The 25,699-nt window shown below is 34.6% G+C and overlaps 1 protein-coding gene across 8 annotated transcripts in view; it reads left to right on the plus strand.

Moving 5' to 3' along the window:
* The window catches only part of LOC148615900 (polycystin-1-like protein 2), a 140,021-nt gene that overhangs the window by 81,686 nt on the left and 32,636 nt on the right, over window positions 1-25,699 (plus strand). For all 8 annotated transcript variants that reach the window (XM_088582513.1, XM_088582515.1, XM_088582517.1 and 5 more), the window contains 6 exons: window positions 3,948-4,076; window positions 4,939-5,070; window positions 11,587-11,733; window positions 12,452-12,589; window positions 14,791-14,891; window positions 16,113-16,238. In XM_088582513.1, coding sequence (XP_088438639.1) covers window positions 3,948-4,076; window positions 4,939-5,070; window positions 11,587-11,733; window positions 12,452-12,589; window positions 14,791-14,891; window positions 16,113-16,238 — 773 coding nt within the window. The remainder of the gene's footprint in view (window positions 1-3,947; window positions 4,077-4,938; window positions 5,071-11,586; window positions 11,734-12,451; window positions 12,590-14,790; window positions 14,892-16,112; window positions 16,239-25,699) is intronic.

The raw sequence follows: 25,699 nt of genomic DNA on the forward strand, positions 1-25,699 counted from the left end.
TTTTTTTAGAGTTTTCAGCCAATGTCTTGAAAACTATGATAGATTTAGACTTTTATTTACTGAAATGATCCTTATGATAAGTCCTATCAAAGTTCTCTTGAGTCAAAATTGTTGGACAACTTCTTGTTTAATTTATTGCCCTTGAAAGGCAAAATTCAACAAGGTGAGCGATTCAGGCTCCTGGGAGCCTTTTGTTTAGTAAATTTTGCATGTAATTAGCAAAATTTCCCATAAGTGCGGAACCCTCTGGATCTACATGTTACTATATATTACAGACTAGTTATACCGCACGCACTTCATCTGCCGTTTTCGATTCTTGAATCTTTCCCAAACCAATATCTCAATAAAAAGTAAAGCATATGTGACTCCTCCGTTTTTTACGGTCAAAGGACAAATTGCTTATTATTCATCAAATTAAAACTATTATAGTTATATAAGTCAATATGGTTCATCAACAAAATATGTGTACGTACAGTCGCATGGAACCATACTACGGGTTAATTTTACCTTTGTGACTCAGTCAATAAATGAATCAATTTTGATTTTAGGGTGTATCAATCATATGGACAGTTAATTCGAGACTTTTTTGCTCTCTTTCGAAACGAGAGATTTCGTGTTTATTTGCATCATGCACATGCACATCCACATGAACATGCACATGTAAGGAACATATGTTGAACATGTTTGTAATTTTTTTTGGATCACAAGAAAATATTTTCAATTCATCGCGTAATTCAATGCAACACAGCTGAAGGGGTCTTTTTTTTAAGCTTTGAGCTACGTAAAAGTTAAGTGACAAGGCCAATATTGGGTTTCTCTGGCTATACATTATTGAAGGGTAAAATAAGCCGATCGGGATAGACTCAACAGGTAGTGTATACTGAAGTCTCTGGTGAATGAAAGTAATGCATATCGAGTTATGGTCAATTATTACATTAAAATACTTGAGTGCACGGATCCGTAGACCCTTTTAATAGGAATTTAACAAATAATAATGCGCTTAATTAATCAATAACACACAGTTTAATGCCTACTTGCCCATCACGAGTTAATGCAGAAATTTTAAAAAGGGTCAAGAGGGGTTCCATAACCCAGAATCAGCTGGATCCGCCACTGTATTCCTTAAATGACGGTCAAATATATTCGAATGTATACTTTTCTTTTTTCACTGCTATATGTGTAGTGTGACGCTATATTCTACACAAATACTTGCACACATGTATCGGATTATAATAATGGCGCATTAAACCATAAATGACGATTAACTACTTAACATATAGGTTACAGACCAATTCAACCAATGAGCATTTGGAACGTACGCAAAAATAGTCCTACGCAGAAATAACCCCTGTTTCTCATAGTGCTGTGAAAAAAGTTCTCATCTTATTTAAAAACTTTAAACAGTTTCTGAAAGGAAAAACATTCTATACATTTTATAGGTGCATTTTGCTTCTTGTGATGTGAAGCCTAATCTCCATAATGATTTCTAAATATACCCGTATCTTGTGAAAACATTGGGATTTCCCATGCTATTTATAGACACTTCACTTCCGGTGACCAGTACTGCACTGCAAGTCTGCTAACCCCACATGCCATTCTGAGGATTGTGAGCTGACATATGTAGAATCATGCTGATATATAGTCCACTGCAGGTTAAAGTTAAAGTAAAGTCCAGAGAAGCCATTGAATATTGTGAAATTAGCATAGAAGCCTATGGGAAGTGGAATTAGTGGTTTCTAGCCTATACATGTATCAGACTTATGGATTGGCCATGCATTTGTAAGTCGAAGGTTGTACACGGTCTTCATGTTACACAAGCTACTAATTAACTCGAAATGTTTTCAGTGTGCAAGATGAGTGTAATCACTAGACTGAAATTTTTTTTTGTGAGAATACTTTCTTTTTTTTTTTTTGTTTTGCTGTCAAAAATACACGAATTAATTGATATTAAGTATGTATACGCAACTCATTTTCACCAAACATAACTACAAGATATAATAAGGATGTCTCATCAAATATCCAACAAATATATTCAACATTAAGAAAATTTTAAAGAGAATAAAAAAATTCACTGTATCATTTTGTGCCTTAATGTGGACACAAGAAATATATTAAGTGAAGACAAACCCACACATTGAACATCTATTCAATTAATCGACGTAATACAATGCATATATGAAATGAACACAATATACTGGATGTGGCCTGAATGACATGTAACAGTATATAACGCGTGTATATTGTAATCGTTGTGGTCCGTCCGTGCGAGACCCGGCAGGGTAGTCAAGGACGTAAAAAAAAACCTTAGTTAGTTAATCCTTATGGTTATATAAGATATAAAGTGATGTCATTGTAGTTATGATATAGGGGACAGTGAATTATATAATGTTCCCTGTGTAAAAATTCTGATATTTCACATGTTTGTGAAATAAATCTGTAATTTTACTCTCGGACTATCTCCTGCCAAAACACTGTAGAATTTAAAATTTATTTGAGAATTGCTACATTGTATAAAATGTGTAGAAAATCGGTATAATAAAAAGGATAATCAATTGGTCATTAAATCATGAACTAAAATATACTGATCTACTATATAGTTTTAAAAAGTTTCATAAAAAGCTAAACGAAAACCGAAGTATCAGATGCCGCTAGGGCCTATTTTGAAATATTGAGTAAATTTTCAAGGGTTTTATTTTCTTACAATTCGCTCGGCTCCAAATTTTAATTTCATATAATGATAAAAAAATCAACGCAGAACAGAACTTAAAAGTCAGACCAATGCTTAATGAATAAAAACCTGAATGCACTGTTATTAACAACCTGTATACACAAAGGAGTCATGGTCACGGTCAGTTACTAACGTGATTGTCGACACGTGCCGTGAAGTCCTTACACAAAAGACTTAAAAACTGACCGTTTTGTGTCATATTTAAAAATTAATTTAGTGCAGTGAAAGCATTTTTAGAAGCATTTCTACTTGGGTTGGAGGTAGGAGTGTTTTTAAAATTAACTAAAATTATTCGAATGCTAAAGCTAGAATCGGAATTGTGAAAAAGCTAGTGAAACTTATTACACGGGTCAAGGAGTAAATATAGATTACTATAAAAATGAATAAAAGAAAAATTAGTCAGTACAATTATGTAAATCACAAATAAACCTTACACAGTGTAAAAATGATTTTGATGGTGTGTTCTAAAGTATTCTAGATGCCTTGATATACAATCGTTCGTACGATACACGAAACACAGCGCCATATCAATTTAAGAAAATTTCTTAAATTTGATAAATATCAATAAATGAAATTAAAAAAATATTTATTCTACTCCACCACCTATATCTGTCTGCAAATTTGGTGGTACTTCGACGAATTCGTAATGTTTATTTTAAACTGATGCTGTGAAATGTTTATTTTTTCTATTTCACGATTGAGTTTGACATATGTATCTCTTAGTAGACATTCCGAATGCAGACCGACTTGACGTGCGCGGTGAAAGTATTATCGAAATTCCCAGAAATGTAAATACACAGCAATTTATGCAGCTTTACAAGACATACCGACTATTGTTGTTTAGTTACGTAATATTCACATCCAAACATTATTTAATATATTTTACTATAATTATTTTACTTATTTCAAAAAGGAAAGATTTAAATAGTGTATATTGACCTGCTAACTTAAGGGAGATAACTCTTTTTCGACTGAACAAGACGTAAATGATTACGACCGGTAACAGTCTTAACAGCTACTGAACGACTGAACTAGTCTTAACAGATTTTTGTTCAAACAGGTCAGACTTGTTCAGACCGAAATGACCGTTTAAGACTTTAACTAAAGTACTAGTGTTTGCACCCCTTACTACACGTAGCACATACATGTTGCCATAGAGCTTTTCACTCTAAATGTATTTTTCCAAGGTTCGATATATATATATTGTTATTTTCTTTAGAGAAATCTATTGGAGAAACATGTATTATCAATGATGAGTGTTCATTGCCAATTATTTGTGATACTACTACTCATACCTGTCAGTGTAACTCGGGTACTCATTATCAAGATGGACAAGTTTGTTTAGAAAGTAAGTACTCAATTAGATTTAGCGTAACAGAACCCTGTATCGTTTGTAAGTATTAGCAATAAAGACCTTTGCAGATCTATATATTGCTGAATTGCATAGTCAGAATGCTGACAAAAATCAACCTGTAAAAACAAAATTATTCAAAAATGCATTGCAAAGTTACCACACTTAATTATATGACAGTCCTTGATAACCATGATATAACACACTGCCATTTATCTGCATATTTGTTTGTCATATTGTACAACTCAAAAACGTGAATGATTTTCTTACAAAATGCATTTAGAACAGAATGATAGACCCTTTCCTGTTAACTGCAGGATAGTCGTTGAGCATGTGTGAAATAACCTGCTTCTAGGTTGGGCTTGAGATAGACCAAAAAAATTAGCATGCTTATTGTCTACCTTACAGTTAACATGAAAGGGTCTGTTAATACTAAATCTAGAGATTAGATATTGTAATTTTGTCTTTTTAGCTCCCCTGGAGTGATTCTGGCTTTTCAGAGTTTATGTAATTAATCATAACTTTTTCTCTGATAATAGGATTTAGAAATATAGACCAATTAAACAATAGTACAACCATGGCAGACAGAGGCAGATTATGTCTGATGATTTTTAGTTTCCCTCTATTCCTGAAATGTACTTTTGTATAATTCTTATTTAATGTACCAATAAAGGGCCCTAACTGGGTCTATCAAAAACAATTGTGATATTTTAATAGCATGTAGAAAAGATAGATATATATTTCAGCAAACCCCACAGCATAAAGAGAGGAGGTGTTTGTTTTCTGTAAAAAATGTATAGTTGATTGATTGTTACTTTTCAGGTTGTTATGTGTTGAATGCTGAATTTTTCTTTTTCAGAAAAATCATTAGGAGAGCATTGCCTTGACAGTGGTCAGTGTACAGTGCCTCCACTTATATGTAATACTACTGAGAAATCTTGCAAGTGCGATCCTACTACATATTATCAAAATGGACAAGTTTGTGAAGAAAGTAAGTGTCAATTTACTTACTTATTGATTATTTATATAGTGTCTGTTTGTGAGGAGAAGAATTTTGAAAAAGAAAATTAATCAACTAACCATTTCTTTATATAAATGACATATTGAATGTTTAAAATAGTAAGACCTGACTTGAGGGACCCCTCTGTTAAATCACCTGTCATATACAACCAGTTTGGCGATGCACGAACAATTTCATATTTTTCCTTTTCTTTAAGTTTATGGAAAATAGAGTACACTGCATTGCAAAAGGAATATATTTTGTTATAAAAATACACACTAGAAAGTGAAGTTTGGATCTGCAACAACCTAATCACAGCATAACAATATTGCTTGTTGCTAAATGTCGAGGTTCAGTAAAGACGTCTGTCGAAAGAATTAAAAAAAATATTGGTGAGAGCAAATTGCCCTATTTGTTTTCGATTTATCATTGTTGTGCCATTCAAAACAAAGAGAACTGTGTTTAAAATGTAACTTTGGTACACTGTTGCTGAAGTCATGCAATTATATTTTGAGTGGCATTCAAACTATTATAAATTTGTATGTAAAAAGGGTTCAATTTTGAGAAACTGGGAAGTGGTCAAATTGAACACATCATAATTTAAACCAATTGTTTATTGCTCAAAAACGTAATGTGTACTCAGCTAATGCATGTAATGATTACGTGACATTACAAAGTGTACATACTTACGGGGCGCCTTGAAACGTTGCAAAAATCAGTATCATAAACTTAAGTCACTGACATACTCCCGGCAAGTAAATGTCCATGGTAGCAGTAATTAAAGTAATGCGATACCTGCTAGAAATGCTGGTACTAAAATATCGAAAAATGAAACTCTCTTAAAACTAAGGAAATGTTCTAACAAAGAAAACTCGACACTTACAGTCAATGAATAAATGAAATAAAATGGAATTTTTTAATCTCTAATTCATGTTTTGTGTACGACGTCTAAATGTTGAGTCCATTAATTTATTTCCAGTGGGTACAACTTTATTATTGGTCTGTAAATGACACCAGTTCTCGTACGGACCATTGTAACTCTTGCAAGTCCATCCTTCCTAGTGATGATCTCCTGTATGACTCCAACACTCCAAAATACTCGCTTTTCTTCCTTTCCTTCCATATCTCCTTTTTGGGTTTTGCGCATGTCGACACCTGTCCTCTGATGATAGTCTCGAAGTGACACTAAATATTCTCCTTTCCATCGTGATTTTCAAAGTGTCAAGCAGCTCTCTTTGTTTCGACGCATGCTATTAAGGTTAAGATGTGAATGTACATCAATTGGTCTTTAGTTGTACTTGTCATCTCGCAAATACGGTACGCACCTGAGTCGACGTCCATATAGAAGGTGAGTAGGTGTAAGTGGTTCTGGATCTCGAATTTCGGTAACAAGGTATGTGATCAGTCTGTCATTAAATGTTGTTTCGATCTCGGTCAGAATGATTCTAAGAGTTCCATCGTTCACGAGCGTACGTCCTAGCATTTTTTCAATGACTTTTTAATTAGTCTAATTAATCTCTCCCGTGATGCTACTTATTATAACTACACCGCTCTAGTTACGGTACATGTGAGCAGGCAAACGTATAAATGGATTCCTCATTGTATTTTTTTCGTAGGGTAAGCGCTCCTGTAAAGTCCACTCCTGTGATGTTTAATTGTGTATTTTCCTGTTTTTTTTTTCAGTTTTTTTAGGGGGGGGAGGGGGGCGATTTTGCTCATTTTTGAGATCAGTGTAAATTCGTTGAGAAAAGTTTAGAGGTTTAGAGGGGGGTGAGGTCTGATTTTGACCATTTTTTCCCAGTTGGTCAATTCATAACGCTTGTTTGCCTTTCTGATTAAATAAAAATCATCCAGAAAATTATGTCAGTAAAATCGACCCGTTTTCTGGATGATTCTTGGCATATTTTATTCGAACATTCCTTATGGCATTTGTAAACTTTGTTAACTGCTTCTTTAGCGGATGCCCTTATCGGATTCTGGTAACGACTGAATCGTGAACCAGTCCCGAGTGGTTTAAAAACGCAAGTTGTTATCTCGGTGGCGAAAGTGTTATTCGTAAAAATCAACCAGTTGACATTGTATCTTGTAGGGTCAACGACCTTTCTGAAAGGAACGCACATTGAAAAATCAGAGAAAAAGGACGAACTTCAACTGAAGGAGATCGATTTTTGTCATGTTTCTCCAAGTTTCTTGATTTGACAATTATAAAGTGTGTCAATATCAAATAAATCAGTAGTTTGCATTTTCTCAAATAAATGCAAAAAAAGAGAGTTCGCCAATCTCATTAGTGATGTTATATTCACTGATTTGCCTATCATTAAGTGCCAGATTGGTTGGCAAATAAACAATTGACAATTTCATGATAAGAATCCCAATTTTCCAAACATTATAACTTTGTTGTATTATATCCAACTTTGGTTCTGTAAATATTTCATTTAGATAAAATAATTCATATTTTGTATAAGGGAATTTATAACACTTTTAGTCCAATTACTGAATATTTATTTAAATTTTCATGGATAAAAAGAGCTTTATTGGCAGTGTAGGGAACCAAAAAAATGATGATTTAAGGTGATTTTTGCCAACCAACATAAAATTGATATCACCAAGAAATATCATATACTGTAAGTGTAAACCATACTCAGATCATGCTAAAATGGTTAAAAACCTGAAATCTCTGGATTGGATTTCCCGGGACTCTTTCCTGGGGGCCCACCAGGGCTGCACACTTGGACCCTGCTTGGGGGCTTAAGGCAGCCCGAAAACCCCCGGTCAGATCTTCAGATGATTTCAACAGAAGTCACTTTCATCTCTGTTTGACATTTGACTCGATTCCTTGCCATTATCAATTTTTCACTTGGTGAACTTTTTACCTGTACGTAGGTGTATGCTGCGTACGCTTTGGTTAATGCGCATCTTTAAATACATGAAGTGTCAGTTAACCTCATTGACAATATTTAGACTCCTGTTAAAGCATGTTTTCAAAACTTAGGTTAGGTCCATTCCAAATTTTCTCCATTCGGCTTTAGTATCAGCTGGAATCAAGGGAACCAAGTTTCTAGTGGAAATAAAAGAATGTAATCTAGGGACAAAGACCAGACATGGAAAACAGACAAACACAACAAAGAACATTAAGAAACTAAAATAATGCAACGAAAGTAACAGAAGTAAATGAGCAACTCGGACTCCACAAGAAACTGGGGGCATTGACCAAGTGCACCGGTAGGATAAGCATCCTCTGCTTTTATAGAAACACCCGCCGTCTTGCTCTTAAAAAGTCAAGTCCGGGTAGACGGAAGAGGAAAGGAAAACTATGACACATTGAAAAAAATCAGTTTTCATGGTGCTGATGGATACACCGTAACGATCCACGAGTTCATGATGACGACCATAAAACTTCTGTAGTGATGACTTCAAACTTGTAGCAACAAAGCCCTGTTCCAGAAGCCTAATTGTAGGAAGTCTCGCGCGATACAAAAAGTCTGCGTTGTTACGGCAAACTCTGGCATAACGTATGAGTTGTGATATAAAAACTCCATACGCAGATGCTGAAGGGATGTTGCCACAGATGAAAGGAAAATTGACAATTTTGAATAAAAAGTCATCACGTGTGTTGTAAAGTTTGGTCGGTAGTTTTCCTTTACAATCGATCTCTATGTGTAGGTCAAGATATAAGGCAGACTTCACAGTGTCTGTAGTATCCTTTATCTCAAGTTCTTCAGGGTAGATGCAATGTATCAAATCCGCGAAACTAGGATTGCATAACGGTAATACGCCATCTATATAGCGGAAACTGAGATTAAAGGATCTAGCTAAACGATGTTCTTTCTTTTCGATCAGATCAGATATATAGTCAGCCTCAGAAGTGTGAAGGAATAGGTCAGTAAGTAGAGGATCACACTTTGTTTTCGTTGAAATGCCAACCGTTCGTTGAAAAACGCGTCGACCACACCTGACAAATATGTTGTTGATGAAAAATTCCAACATTTTGTAAATATCTTCTTCTGTATATTTGGAAGATATGGACTTATTTTTTTAGGTTTGAGGAATCTCGACTACTAACGATATATTTGTATCTGGGTGTACCATTTTTTTTAGAAACAACGATGCATAATGTTTTCGAGTCGGGATTTTCACTGAGTATAGAAGTATATCATAGGTTTTAATGCTATTGTAATCTGATAATAATCTTGAATTGAAGGTTTTTCAGTTCTTCAGGATCCACGTTGAATTAATACCACTACAAGTGGTAAGACTGGAGACCCTCTTTGACATTTGTGAGTATAGCAGAAAGTTTTGAAAGAGGTTGGTGGTACATTTTGTAGATCCAACTATGTAACGTTCTTTGTATGGATTCTTGTGGAGTTTAAGAATCCAGTACACAGAGGGCATGCATGGAAGTACTTGATCCCATTTGAAATTATGTTTCCATAGTGATTGGATGAAGATTTTTGCTTTCACTGTAAGTGTAACTTATGGATCAAAAGTCGTTAATGTCCCTCTTTCGATATAACGATTGCGTAGACCTTTTTTGTTGAATCTTGTCTTGATTTTGTTGAAACATTAGTTTGTCAGTATTGATGCTCCATTTCAATCCACGTATCTTAGTTTGTTCATCGGTGTCTAATGTGTTTTATTTTCGTGCTATGTCTCTTAGCGTCATGCTGTTTGAAATCCACGTGCATAAGCTAAAAATCCACTGTTTCTTAATTAAATTTCGAGATTCATGGTAATACTTCACTTCGGCATATTCTTTGTAGAATCTCGTCAAAATGTTGTCCAGTCCATTTTCTAATATTTCTGATGTGAGTCCCGGATTGTCTTTGATGTGTTTAAAAAGTGTAGCACTTAAAATGAAAGGTTAGCAAGTAGCTTCGAATAGAAACGATAAATCATGAATGGGCTTCATATCTGCTGGGTCGCTGAGCCAGAGAAAACCTTTAGTATCTCGGTCCTTTACGTCTAACTTTACATGTAGAAGTGCTTTCACCAAATCTGTAATAGTTGCGAATTGTAAGCTCTAAAGCAGATCAAAATTCCTTCGATGTCATTCATTTCTGGTGGGTTTAATTCTTGGCAATTGTTTCAACTCGGATTCATAGTGCCAACTACAATCATAAACGATGTGGATCGATGTTGGTGATGGCTTTTTTGCAACTGGATGATGTGGAATATAGTGTATGGGCCTATCAATCGGAAATTCGGACCATTCTACATTTCTAAAACCACGCCTCTCTTGGTCTCTTACGATGTGTCTATACATCTCGAGTATATTCTTGTTGCTTTCTGACTTCTGGATAACATTTTTGTTCTACGTTTGACTACTTCTAAGTTGTGCGGTAAGGTACGGCAATCACGTTTCCATACTAATTTAGCTCTGTATTGACCATTTTCAAATTTAATACCTTCATTTTCTTACGCATATTCTCGGATTACGTCGGCCTGGCTCTCAATATTGTGTGTATCGGTTACCAAAAGTGCTTCTAGATTCCAGAATTTGTTTAAGTCACATCTCACGGCCTCTTTGTCAATTAAAATGTTCATCATTGTTGAGTAGTCTGATTTTGCTCTATTTTGTCATTAGCAGTCCAGATAACAAGTATCCCAGCTTGACTTTACTGCAGTCTGTCCCTCTTCTCGGATAGGTTTGTCTGACCAATAGAAATCTGCACCTATCAATTGGGATTTATCGATATCTTTCTTCAGCAGATATCGGATGCGCTAGCTGTAATCCTTTAAAGTACGATAAGATGCAATTTCTCTTAGTGATTTCATCTGAATCAGGACTGCAATCGATAATGATTTCTACTTCCGTCGAAATTCTCTTGTTTTCTTTCTTTTGAGTTTTTATCATCGCTATTTTGAAACGGCAGACCTTCTTCCCCGAATCCAGATTTTTCAACGCTACGCTCTCAGTCGGTTCAATTGCTAGTTTGAGGGCTAAGTCCTATGTTCAGAATGAGTTTAGTATTCCCTCGTCAAGTAAAATATCACTCATAAGGCATTTTACATCATATCAAATAAGTGCGACGGCGGTTTTTAGTCTTGTTTTTGTTTCTGCTTTACATATACTTGTATGGTATCGTCGCCCACCCACATTGTTTACATTAAAAGTCTGATTTACGATCGGCTAATCGGTTACTTTCAAAACAATTGAAGCATACCTTTTTCTGTTTCATGATTTCAACACGTTTTTTTTTCAATGTCCCTTGTATTTTCTTACATGTATTTTGGGTACCCCCGGTAATACCTTAAAATGCCATCTGCTTTTTAAAATATTGTCCTAGTACACATTGCAATCACATTGGTCTATTATTTGTCAGTTTAAAAAAAGAAATAAATTGAACTGATCTTATACAGTCCATTTTTACAGGGATTTGGCACCTTGTTCCCATGACAAAGCTGCACTTATTTCTTGACAAACATGCAGATTCGTACTTGTAATTGGATTTAAATTAGTTTTATATATATATGTGTGAGTATATGTGATTTCTTAATGTACTTTAGAAATAGCAGCCACTGAAGCATGTGTCAATGGAGGTCCATCAGATCAGTGTTTTGGGTCGATTGCAGTGTGTTCCTCTATATCTGGTTCCTATATATGTTATTGTGATCCTAATGTATACTATGTCATGAATAAAGATTGTCATAAAAGTAAGTAGATATCTGTGTCAAAGGGAATCTTCAAAATTATAGTTTATGGATTAATTATGATATTAGGAATATAAAATCACCCCTTAAAGCTATATATTTGAAATTTGCTGAGTTCACTATGAAAATGCGTGCCTTCCTTGAAAACATAGGTTTATCAATGGCAATCAGTGCATGTGGTTCAGATATTCTTCTAAGTTTAAATTATTCAAAAGGCATATAAGAAGAATAGCTAAAGTTTCCATTAAATAAAAAGCCTGAAACAAGTGTTGATAAATTTTCCTATTACAGTCCATACCATTATTTTCTTACCATAGTAGTCTTATTGTAAGATTTATCGTTTAGTTAGATGTCTTAAATTAGGACAGCTACATAAAAAATGATAATGCTTTGACTCTAACATTGAAATGCAGGCATAAAGTTTTTTTACATTTTTGGACATTAGAAATTTTAGGTCTTTCCTTTGTGGTACCTAGTTATTGTTTGTACATTAAGTTAACACAAAACTAATACATAAAAATACAGCCATAAAAAGAAAAAAAGTGCAATTGATGACTTTCCAACCTTACAATATTTATGATACTCTTAGTGTGTTGCATGTATATTTTTATGTTCTCTGCAGATACTGTTATGATATTGTTTTTGTCTCCTTTCAACTGACGACATATACTAAACTTGTGCTTTCATGTCATAGACTGGGATGTTTTATAACTATTTTCAGTTGGAGGATTCCTTGAGCCCTGTTCAGTTGCCATGCTTAACACATCATGTACACAAGGTCTATCGTGTGTACAGGATAAATGTGTATGCGCAGATCCAATGCTGATTTATAATTCTACAGAGAAGCAATGTAAAAGTGGTAGGTGTAGATATGAGACTGTCATGGGGTAATATGATATCTAATGTTAGTTTGAGAATTGTAAGAAAAGAAAAGATAAATTGATGTAGTAAAATACTTCTACAACACTTTGCATTTCCTTACACCTTGAAATTGAACTCTTAACTCTTTGAACTACTTTACAAGTTTCTCTATTCATTTGGTGTTTAGCATAAAACTACTGTCCTACCAACAAAGGGTCAGTTACATCATTTAGAACACATTTTTCAACATATGTTACACACTGAATCTTTTTTTTTTTTAGAAAAATCAGGTTTTTATGCCCCCGCGACAAACAGTCGGGGGCATATTAATTTACAGCTGTCCGTCCGTTCGCCCGTCCGTCCGGATTACACATTGTCATGTCTTGTCCGGCTATCACCTCATACAGTTCTTGAACTACACCTCAAATAATTTACAAAATATTTCTACACATGATGAAAGTGTGCAGGGTCAAAGGATTCTGTTTTTCATGAAATATTACGGAAATTGGTGTTAGTTTGACTTCGTCATTTTCATCAGAAATAGGGCTATATGGCTTGACCGGCTATCTCATCCTTTAGTTTTTGAACTACATGTAAAAAAATTTTGCAGGATGTTTAAACACATAATGATTTTTGTAAAATATTATGGAACTGGGTGATAGTTTGACTTTGTAACTTTTTGTTAGAAATATACCCCAAGCGACAAAGTTAGGGATTTGTTATTGGGTTAAAATTTTTTGTGTCCGTCAGTCCGTCCATCAGTCCTCTTTTTCTCATCGGAAGTATTTTTGCAGTGCTTAGCCTTACATACAAAACATTTACTACATCAACCAACAGTACACAACCTTTCTGAATCAGCAAACCATGTCGTCATACAAAAATTAAAATAAACATGTTTTTAATTTGGCAAATCTAGCGAGGGCGGGGGGGCATCATTAGTGTCTTACAGACACATTTGATTTACATAAAGAAATCACTACTAACAAATGACGCGGGAGCTCCTGTGACAAACAGGGCCACTAGTTTTATATGACTGCTATTCTATGGTCATATAATGGTATCACCCTGTCCTTGTTGGCGTCGGTTAACTTTTGTTTATTTACAATTACTTCAGTAAAACTTATCCAATTTAAAAAAAAATAACATATATTGATTTCGGGAAGTGGGACTTGCTGGAGGGCCTATAGTATTTGGAACGTTTTGCCCAATCCCTTTTAAAAATAAGGAGAAGGAGCTAAGAGAGGGAAACTAGGTGCTATGTTGAAACATTTATTGTTGACCTGATTTTTATGATTCAGATGTCAATGTGTGTGTTTTTTTATTTTTGTTTTTTTTTTAAATTCTGTTTGTAAAGCATTAATATGGTAGACTTATTTCTATCGGATTTGGAATTAAAGGGTTACAAAATTGGAACTTGCAAACATACGTTTTTGTTCGATTTTGAAATTGTTTTTACTGGATTCCTAAAATTCCTGCCAGCGATTTTTAATCATTTTTTATTTTATCTCTAACTGCTTTTTTTAGTTATAAGGAACTAAAGGACCACACCCCAAAATTATTTTGGTCCAATTAAAAACAAAAAATTGAATTACAAATGTTGTGCTATATTGTGTCCTAAACTGAAGTCTGTCAAAAAACTAATGTTGTGTCTATATTTGCCCCAAATGAACAGAGGTTGATATACTATGGTTATATCATGCCTCGTTCTGTGAATCTCTTTTAATATGTGTGATTGGAACTCTTGAATTGATGGCCAAAGTGTGTCCTCGGGTTTTCATATCCCGCCATGCAAAATGGTGAGGTATTATCTGTTACCCTCCAAAAAGTTGGCAATTTGTCTGTGCGTCCATTTGTCTTTACATCTTTCCACCCCCCACCCCCCCCCATGGTTTCTAGAGGCTAACTTAAGGACGCATAAATGATTTTTTTTAAAACTTTGCACAGTTGTTAAGAACCATTAAATGTAGGTTAATTTTCTGAAAAATTAAAAAAGTTTTCGAGTTAAGTCATTTTGAATAATTCCCAATCCCCTTTTTTCTGCATTAAGTGCCAGAGTATCTCTTAATGTTCCATTTAAGTCATAATTTTTTTGTTGGGACGACGATGGTCTCCTCATGGTGATTTCACTTCTGTATTCAAACAGGTAGTTCTCACATGCCATATTCACTGTCATATTCGTTTTTTGTTTTCTTTTTACAGCGGATGTAAAAAATGTTGAAGTTGTTACAAGCATTGTTGCAAATACATTAACTATTTTTACATCAAACACAACAGAAACCAGTACAGAAGAAAAACAAGAGGTACACTGGTAAAATTGAATGAATGAATCGTTTTTTAGCTAAAAAAATAATACTGAATAACCGGAAAGGTTAACCTGAAAGCTAAAAGATTAAGCTGAATTGCCTTTATTTACAAGTTATCTACTTATGGTCATAATTATTGTCAAAGTTGCCTGGTATCTTGAAATTTACAGGAACGATGCACGGGTTTTACGCTATGAATATAGCACAAACATATCAGCTTTGTTGTTTTAATATATAAAAGTTGTTTAGAACATAGTGAAATATACAAATATAAGGGAAATGAAAGGTTTTTGGTCTAACTTCATTGTAATGACGTCTCACTGGCGCCACAATTATACGTCATTCAGTAAAGCATCTGTTGAAAATTTTGTTGTTTTATTTTTGCATATTTTACTGTCTGTACCCGAGAAACAACTTTGTTCACATATCAAAACTATGGTATAATAAATGTTTTCATTAATTGTAAGGTTGTACAACATTTGTTTGCCAGAAAAATGACTTAAAGTGACCAAAAATTTCAAAATGAACAAAATATCGAAATCTTTATAATTCAAGCAATTCTTTTGTCTTTTAAATGCAAAAAAATTCATAATCCTTATTTATTCTTATATTCTCTCATCTGATATGGATTCAAGTCTCCAACTTCACAGTTGATTAACTTTCAAGTGTATATTATGCCAAGAAGGGCCTTTAATGCCAAATTTCTTTAAACATGAAAATCAAGTGTCAGTTCCAATATAGTCTCTCATATTATGTCTTGATTTTCTTACCCACGTTGGCTTGAATTAAAGTTGATTGAAGGTGTCTGAAAAAAATCCAGGACAACAACAGGACACATTTGAACTACTCAGCCTGTCACTTTACTAAAATAAAATACTTGTATGCAGTTTATGAAGGAATATTTATTGGATTTCCCTGATCCGATGAGCTAGTTTTTTACCATTATTTTTATTATTAGTTTTACTCGTTGCACTAAAGTCTTTAACGAGTTTTATTCTTGATTTCAAGTGATATCTAACTTAACTTTTTAGTGCAACCTTGTTGATAGAACTACTTCGTTATGCTGAGCACTAGATTTTTGAAAATAATTCCCGTTTTTTTTTCTCAGCATCTGAGGGTATTTATTAGTATATCAGGAATCATTGTTTGTCATTAGTTCTTATTGCCAGATGACACTATCCAACTAGCAGTTTGAACTAAATAGATTTATTTTTTTAGGTTGTAGACAATCTGGTCAATGTTTTGGTAAATATTTCTGCCAACAGCACAAAGGATTTAACGTCAGCTGTGAAAAATGTGGAGGCATTGTCACAAAGTACAGAGCTGTTATCTGAAAGTGCTCAGGTAATTATCGTATGAAATATAAGTGTCTTTATCTTATAAATGATCATAAGGAAAGAGATTCGAAACTAGAACCAGAAAATGGAGTAAAGACTTTTAACCAGTAATTTTGTTGGCACAATGACACTATGAATACAAGTAAATACTCATTATGCTATATGGCACAATGACCTTATAAAAATGAGTTAAGGCTTTTGATTGTTTTCTGGTCACAATGTCCTTATGTAGACGAGTAAAGGTAAAGGCCCACTAAGTGTTTTGGGGCAATTAACCTTAAAATGAGTTATTGACCCATTATGTTTTCTGCAGGGTCAACATAAGCAGTGGCAAGGTTGCAGGTGGCACCCTAATTTTTTAGAAGGGCTTTTAAAAGTCAGAGGCCAAGATCCCGCTTGTCTTCCTGAAATTTGATATTGTAGAAAGGCTGTTTTAGTCCAGTGACCGACCATATACTGGAAAATTTAATCATCATAAATGACATACAGCTATATCATACATCAATCAAAAAACCTTTATTTTTTATTTAGATTGGTCTCCAAATTGGCTAATAGTGTAATTTTTAGTATTCAAGTTCAATTGTCACCACCCCGAAAATGTAATTTTTGTTGTCAAAGTTCAGTTTGTTACATGGAATCAAATGATATCATTTTGAAATCATTTTTTTTATCTCGTACTATTTTTTTTAGTTATAAAGAGCAAAAGGACCACATCCCATTTGTCTTGTATTTTGGTCGGATTTAAAACAAAAAATGATTTACAAATTTTGTGCTATATTGTGTCCTGAACTAGTTGTGTCCTCATTATTCCGTGTGTCCCTGATGTATCTGTATTCCTATATTATATTATTAGTGTCTTATTTAAATTTCATTACATCAAAAATAGTGTGAGGGATTTTTATGTTAATCCTTTCGTACACAGATTTTGATGCACAGTTAAACCATGTATCTTAAGATGAGATAGTATATGCTACATATAAACAATATTGAATATATATTTGTATCCATAACAAGTCAAAAACCTGTTGGATTTTGATGAAATTGCATTTTTGTGATTTGAAAAAGGGGGCAATATATATAAATGCAGTGTTTTATTGCAACATTAACTCAAATTAAAGACAAAATTCATACTCGTATTAATAATAACAGAGATTTGAACAGAAGAATATGAACATCAAAATTACTTTTTGTTTTTTAAACCAATTCTGGTAATCAGATTCAACGGAAGTGTATAATGAGCATGTTGAAAGTATCACCTTTTTTAACACTGCGCGTTGCATACATATGGAAAAAAAACCACTCATTTCGATCACTGTGTATAGCTAATATATCTATAATTTGAAGTTACTTCGATCTCTTCAGACCCTCACTTTCGCCAGACACCGTAAAACAGAAGAAATACATCCGTTCCATACATGTATGTGCAATTTAACTGGAGCTCGAAAAGGTATCAAGCTTTTGTTCAAGTAAAATTTTGGAATTTTTTCTTGAATGACCATGGATTTGTATATTATACTGTGCACTATGACTGGAAGTAAATTGTCCGAAAGAATTGCGGAAGAAATAGATAAATCAATTACATGCATACTGCTCTTATATTACAATAAGGATACAAGTCCCGTTGGAGCTACGAACATTTACGCGAATATGTTTACTTTTTGTTTTGTTTGTCAAAATTGCAAATTATTTATAACATAACTCTGAATACTGACTGGAACATGCTCGTTTGCAATGCTTTGGTTGCTGGGTTGACATTGACAGTTAACGTGATATTAGGATGTATGATAAAACAAGTATATTGTACGTACATTGCTTAAATTTTGAAATGAAAAATATGTCTCATGTGTTACACAAAACTAAGTTTTTGCACATAATTTGAAAAAAAAATCAGTGCAAGATAGAGATGGTTCAACAGCAAAGTAAGAAAACATACCGAACATAGAATATCGAATTTTCAACCACGAATGTAAAGTGTATAGGAAAATTTAGATTTTAAAATTCTTCTCGACTGTTTAATATAGGGTCAACTCAGCAGAAATTTGCTTTTTGAAAATTAATTTTATAACACAGCCGTAAAGGTCACATTTAAAACAAATTGTGACTGTGTAAAGCGTTTGGCAGTTATACATTTTACATGTACCTGTAATGACTTTAAATTGTTTCATGCTGTATAGGAAAACAGTTGTGATCAAACAAAAAGAGGGGAAATATTCCTTTAATACAAACGTAATTTTTTCACCTGAATAAAGCTGATTGAGGTTTAATGCTTGAGAGCACACACATTGACAACATTGCTTCTCTGAATACCAAAAAAAAAGACCACATTGAACGATTTAAAAGCCTAAGCTGAAAGAGTAATAGTGATTGCAAGCTCAAATTATGGTTTTCAGTTTTTCATTTGATTATTGTAAAAAGTTCTTAAATGTTCAGCATGATTATGTGAGACCGCAGAAAAAAAGTCAGAAATGGTAATTTATCTTATGGAAAGCGTCAACGGAGCTTTAGTAGAAAGCAGAAAACTATGCATGGGCTGCTATAAATGTAAAAGTGACAGGTTCAAGTTATTATACAGCAAATGGAATACATGCAGAAGGTGTTAGTGTATTATTTTATACTACCTATCAAGAATTTGCCACAATGAGAACAATTACCTGACGTTATTAACGTAAATACTTTACCATTATTTTTGCAGCATTATTGTAACGTAATGTTGTCTTGTGTACACTCTGGTCAGTTTAAAAATACAAGATGAATAGAACATACGTCTTAGCGAAATACTAGCCATATCACAACCCCATGGAAACAGATATTGGTGCTGTGACCAATGGAGAAGCTAAAGGCAATCAGAGGCGGACACAGAAGTGCTGTCACCAGATTGATAAATCGTACGGAGGAGAAAATGCCATTTCAAATCGGAAATTGAATGCCGCAGTGACATTCCTGGGGAAGAAAGCAGACATTTTACAGAATTTGGACATCCAATATTGGATTGGACGGAACCAAGTGAATCTGAGCAGGAAATTCTGGATACGAACGATTTTACAAGTCATATGGAAATTAAGATACAGACATGCAAGTACCTGATTCAAGATTCTACAGAAAGTCAACAACAATCGGTCAGTCGCATGTCTACTATCATTTCCCAACCAAGCACAAACCAAGCATTGAGCTATTAAAATCACCAGAATTCCGATGTAGATCAACCTTCATATAACACAAATTTTCCCAAAACCCCGTTAAGTGCCCATACATCGCAATCATCCAAAGTTAACCACAGATGACCCAAGGTAGAACGCTCGTCATTTCCTGGAAATGTAATAGAATGGCAACCATTCTGGGATTCAGTTGAAACCACCGTAGGTACTAACCCATCGTTTCATCAACTTTAAAGATTCAGTTACTTGAAATCGCATGTAACACACACAAAGCAGTCTCTGGACCAGTGCACACATTATCTACAACCGGGAAGTCAACTTCAACGTCAATTCTTAATGTGTTAATTCAGGACGAATATGAGGAATACAAACTTGACGGAATTTGGGAATTAGAAACTATGGAAGTTGAGTCATTCGATGAAGCTAAAACACAGGAACAAAAGATTTCTACGAAGAGTATGAAGACCAACATATCACATACAATGATGATGAAAAACGCTGTACAGCCAAATGCCCACGGAAAGAAGAGTTTGAAGAATTGCCCACAAACTACGGTATCACAAAAAGTAGAACTTTGAATTTGAATGTTGTCAAAGCAAGGATCGAAATATGTTACGCTTCAATGGAGATACTATTTTTGTTCAAGAAAATCGCGGATTTATTGAAAAGGTCGACACAACTGAAATTTCATCTGACAAAGTTCACTATATTCTATACCATGCAGTGAAGTAAGACTCTCCAACCACATAAATATGCCTCATGGAACATCTTAGTTTAGATCAATCGAGTACTGCCATGACTTGGGGAAATTATCCTTATGTGGACAACGTTTTGTCTAGCTTTCCAGCAGTCACATCTACATTCTACAGAGAATCGCGACACGTTTAGCGGAAGCAGCATTTAACTTGAGATGTTGGGAATCAAACAATTCTGAACTGCAATACTTAGCAACAGCCGACAAATGTATTGACAAGGATGAAAATTTTTGGACTCCGATGGAATGTTAACACGAACAAAATCATGTTTCAAAACAACATTTCATTTAACGAGAATAGCATATATGATCCTTTGGAAATTTTGCGTCCAGAAACACTCAGGACTAAGATTTTGATGCAATCTATCTGGGAACTAAAATTGGAGTGAGACCAACTTTTACTGGATCATATCAAGTCAAAATGGTTTGGAATCGTTGTGGATTTAAAAACTGTCATAGACATTGAATTACAGAGATATTTATTTCACAGTGGATCAACAGAAAGTAATTGTTTTGAGAATTATAGTCTTCATATCTTCAGTGATGCAAGTCAAACTGCTGACGATGCATGTGTGTATTTAGTAGCAGGAAACCAGTCAGTATTAATAATGACCAGAAATCGAGTTGCCTAATTAAAACGGATCACATTGCCGAAACTTTGGTTAGTGAAAGCAGTATTAGGAGAAAGACCGGCGAAACACTTGAAAACTTGAATTTACACAAACAGACGGAAATAAATTTCTGAGCCGACAGGCAAATCGTACTGAGATGAATTACATCAACTAAACCGCTAAACAAATTCATAACGAAAAGAACAAGTGAAATATTAGAAACTGTTCCGAATCAGCGATGGAGATATTGCCCGACTGACATGAATCCAGCAGATCTATTGACACGAGGACCTACAAGTATGAAAATTGTAAACAATGATTTATGGTTTACAGTACCAACATGGATCACAAGTCCATTAAATTGGCCGAATTGAGACAGTTAATGAATCTTCAAGCGATATGAATATGCTCTAGAATCATACCATACTTACAACTTCGAAAACGGAAGAAATACATTTGGGAAACCACAAAATTGTGAAAATTGAAAACTACAGTTCATTATAGAGACTTTTGCAAGTGTAACCGTATGATATGAAAGAGTAATCAAGGGAACCAAAGCTATAGCGGCAATCAAAAGAATGTAATCCAGGGACAAAGACCAGACATGGAAAACAGACACAAACAACAAAGAACATAAAGTGACTAAAATCCTACATACGAAGTAACAAAAGCAAATGAGCAACTCGACTCCACTAAAAACTGGGAGCATGGACCAGGTGCACCGGTAGGATAAGCTTTTCTAGAAACACCCGCCGAGTTGCTCATAAAAAATCAAGTCAGGGGTCGACAAAGGAGGAAAGGAAAACTATGACCCGTTGAATAAATCAGTTTTAGTGGTGCAAATGGATACACCATAACGATCCACGAGTTCATGATGATGACCATAAAACTTCTGTAGTGGTGACTTCAATCTTGTAGCAACATAACCCTGTTCCAGAAGCCTATTTGTGAGAGTTCTAGCGCGATACAAAAAGTCTGCGTAATTTCGGCAAGCTCTGGCATAACGTTTGAGTTGTGATATGAACACTCCATATGCAGGTGCTGAAGAGATGTTGCCACAGATGAAAGGAAAGTTGACAATTCTGAATGAAAATTCATCACGTTTGTCGTTAAGTTTGGTCAATAGTTTTCCTTTTACCTCGATTTCTAAGTGAAGGTGAAGATATGAGGCTGACTTCACAGTGTCTGTGGTATCCTTTATCTCAAGTTCTTTAGGGTAGATGCGATGTATCAAATCCCCGAAATTAGGATTGTTTAAAGATAATACGTCATCTATATAGCGGAAACTGAGATTAAAGGATCTAGCTAAACGATATTCTTCCTTTCGGATCAGATGAGCTATAAAGTCAGCCTCATAAGAGTGAAGAAAAAGGTCAGCAAGTGATGGAGCACAATTTGTACCCATTGGAGTGCCGACCGTTTGTTGAAAAACATATCCACCACACTGGACAAACATATTGTCGATTAAAAATTCCAGCATTTTGTAAACATCTTCCTCTGTATATTATGAGATTCATAAACTACTATAAAACTAAACGTTATGGAATTACGTTTAGTTTTGTAGTAGTTTATGAATCTCATAATATCTTGTCAAAGTGCTTGTCCGTTAAGGAGATGAACGATGTCATGTTTTAGTGGATACGGACTTCTCAGGAGGAAGCCTTTTGAGACACGTTTCAATTTTACAAAAGGAAATCAATCATCAAACCCGCCATTTTCCGACAACCAAATGTGAATTTAGACAAACGAGATATTCTCAGACGTAAAAGTAGAATTCAGAATGCACACTTGAACTAGGAAAATAAGATTCCGATATTATTGCCATCATCACACAAGCTTACGACTTTAATCATCATGGATGCGCATACCGACCAAATACATGGAGGAGTAAACGATAGAGTCACTTTTATGCAAGAAAAATTGGATTCCTAGGATACGCCAGTGAGTGTAATTATCCAGCAGAGTGACAAATGTGAAATATATATGGAGCAATTTGGTAAGAGCTTGACACCCTCTAAGCTAACTTTCCTTGTCTCAGGCGTATCTATAACTGCTGAAGCAGATGACAAATTCAAATTTCTCAACCAATGCCCTACAGAACCATGATTACACCCTGCTTTGAAGGAGAGTGGGTAATCTGTTTTACACTTGTCCTTGTTTCTGTGTTCGTAACAATTGTTTTTCGTCACATTCTGCTCAGCAAATACTCATCACGACTTGGACTCTTACACATTCTTCCTGTAGGTACATTTTTGCAATATGCTTGGATTCATTTTCGAATAAATTCCACAACAGCTTCTAGTTTACTAAGGACTTTGTTTATCTTTTTACCTGTTTATTTTTTAACCATGAAATTTTCCTTACACTTTTGTCAGCAACTGTTCATCACAGTGACTTGAAATACTGACACATTTTTACTGTTGGTATGCCATATGGTGAGATATATTTTTTTTGTTGAAAAAATCGAAAATAAGTTTTTGTTAAGCAAGGTATTTGTTTAGTTTTTTACTTTATATTTTTAAAAGTTGAAATATTGTCACATTGATCTCAGCAACTACTCATTACAGCAACAATATTTTAGCACTTCTTGTAGATATGCAATACGAAGGGATTCATTTTTTGAGAACTTCCTTTTATCGAGGACTTTGTTTATTTTCCCTATATTGCAATTAAAAGCAGCGGTATTACATGTGAGCCCTCGCTAACAGATTTATTTCTTGTTTGATTGGCTGTCGGTACCACTGTCATTGTAACGACACTCTGAAATTATTGGCAGTTGCACAAGTTACATAACAGAAGTAGAGAACGACGATGGGTGATGTAAACAACAAAGAAAGAGGAATAAATAGGGACAATATAGGGCTTACCCTTAAAATACATTGCGGAAATTTATTGTTTTGTTTGTTTGTTTGTTTGTTGGGGTTTAACGTCCGAGCAGCAATATTTCAGCTATATTCAGACAATGAACATGAAATGGATGATAATATGAACATGAAATGAAAAAAAGAAAGAATGGGTCACAAGGATAATAGGATCGACAAATTTTGATTGCCACTGGAAAAAGGGGGGATGGGTAAGGTCGGGCAATTTAGCCTCCTGTGGCGGAGCGCAAAGGTTCCTAATCCTATCGAATACCACAGCAGGGTTCTTTAACGTGCGAGGAACGTGGCATCTTTCCCAACACGGTGCACCACTATGCCTTGCGGTCAGGTTTTCCGTATTATAGCCTGACAACCCCAGCATGTAACACGCCAGGGGTACCCCATTCCACCACCTGGGGCACACATCCCAGTTGCTCTGTGAGCAGAGCGCCTAGCCCCCGGCTAGGGTTCTGAGCACTATTTAGTCGCCTTTTACGACAAGCTTAGCGCTGCTGCAGGCCTATTCTTTTAACACCCGGACCTGCACGGGGCGCGGAAATTTACAATGTACAATCCTTATATAATCGAAATATCCAAGTAATAATAAGGGATGTTCGGGAGAAAATAATGCTAAATAAGCAAACTAACGCGGTAGTAAGAACATGAACAAACAGGGGAGATGAACTTATACCAAAACGATTCCCAGAGGTATTACGACAATATAAATTCATAAATATACATCTTGTAATCGCGACTCATGTAATTAAGAAAAATATCTTTCACAATGGTCTATCTTCCATAGGTTATCTGATCTTTAAAAATATATGTAAAGTTAAAAGTGAAAGTAGATAGGAAATGTCACGAAGTAAAACAATAATAACTTGAAATGTCCATACAGTAAAAACCTAACATCGTTATGATTAAGTACCTAATATTTTTCCATGTTGAAACCTCCTCAACTCTTTAGCACAAGTTATCTTTAAGTTCTTAATTCTAATAAAATTTAATAGGAATATTTGCATCATTTGTAAATATGTATGAAGGAAGATAATTATTGTTGCTTACACGGAAAACGGAAACAATCTAACTTCAGGAAATTAAATCAGCAACACTCCTAAAAACCGTTTTACATATTTTGATGACATTTAAATGACAGTTTTTAAAAAGGCATCATAGACAAACGTATACGAAGGATGACAAAAATGTTGTATAATGACTGCGACTGAAGAATTTTCCATTTCCAAACCTTGTAAACATAACTTCTTCAGAACCACTCTGTTGGGATTAAGAACAGTTTTATATCGTATATAGATGTGCATAGAGATTAGATAATTTATATCAGGCCACTGCCTTTGAAGATAATCAGATATAGGTTTATTCTTTTTGTAAGCTAGCTCATGGAACTTAAGTTTTTTTAAGGTGGTCATTTTGTTTCTTCTACACATATCAAAGATGCAAATGGAAATAAGAAATGTCATAGAGTTACTAAGTAGGTAAGGAAACCCGAGGTGTACATATATTTGGGTTAAAACTTCTACTAGTTATCACTGAAATCATCATGCATTTGTATCACCAAGGGAAAAATGTTCTGTAAATTCTGTAATTTTCCGCTAACTTAGCCCAAAGGTATTTCCATCACTTGGCGTCCGTCGTCCTTAACAATTTTCAAAACTCTTCTCCTCTGACAATACTTGACCGAAGTAAGCAAACTTGGTATGAGTGTTCCTTTGAGTATGTTGCTTAGAACAAATTTGGAAAAAATTGATTTGTTGAAAAATATGTTCACTGCTAATAAAAATAGAACAGATGGGTGAGACGGCATTGTTTTGCATATATCCCCTTTATTGTTACGTTTGACCATATTATGACATAGATAACGTGTTTAGCATGATAAGATGTTTTAGTAATTATCTGTAAAGTCATGTTGGAGTAATTGTCTTTTTTTTTTTTGGCTATTTTAATGTTATTACTTTAAAAGATGTTCTCCTCTGTTACTGGACAAAATTCAATGAAAGTTGATACGATTGTGCCTTAGGTATGAGCGTTAGAATTTTTTTTTCAAAGAAAAAACATGGCCACTTTAAGAA

This window comes from Perna viridis, chromosome 5 (assembly GCF_037379345.1).
Source record: "Perna viridis isolate PV_CMFRI_1.1 ecotype Kerala chromosome 5, ASM3737934v1, whole genome shotgun sequence".
NCBI lineage: Eukaryota > Metazoa > Mollusca > Bivalvia > Mytilida > Mytilidae > Perna > Perna viridis.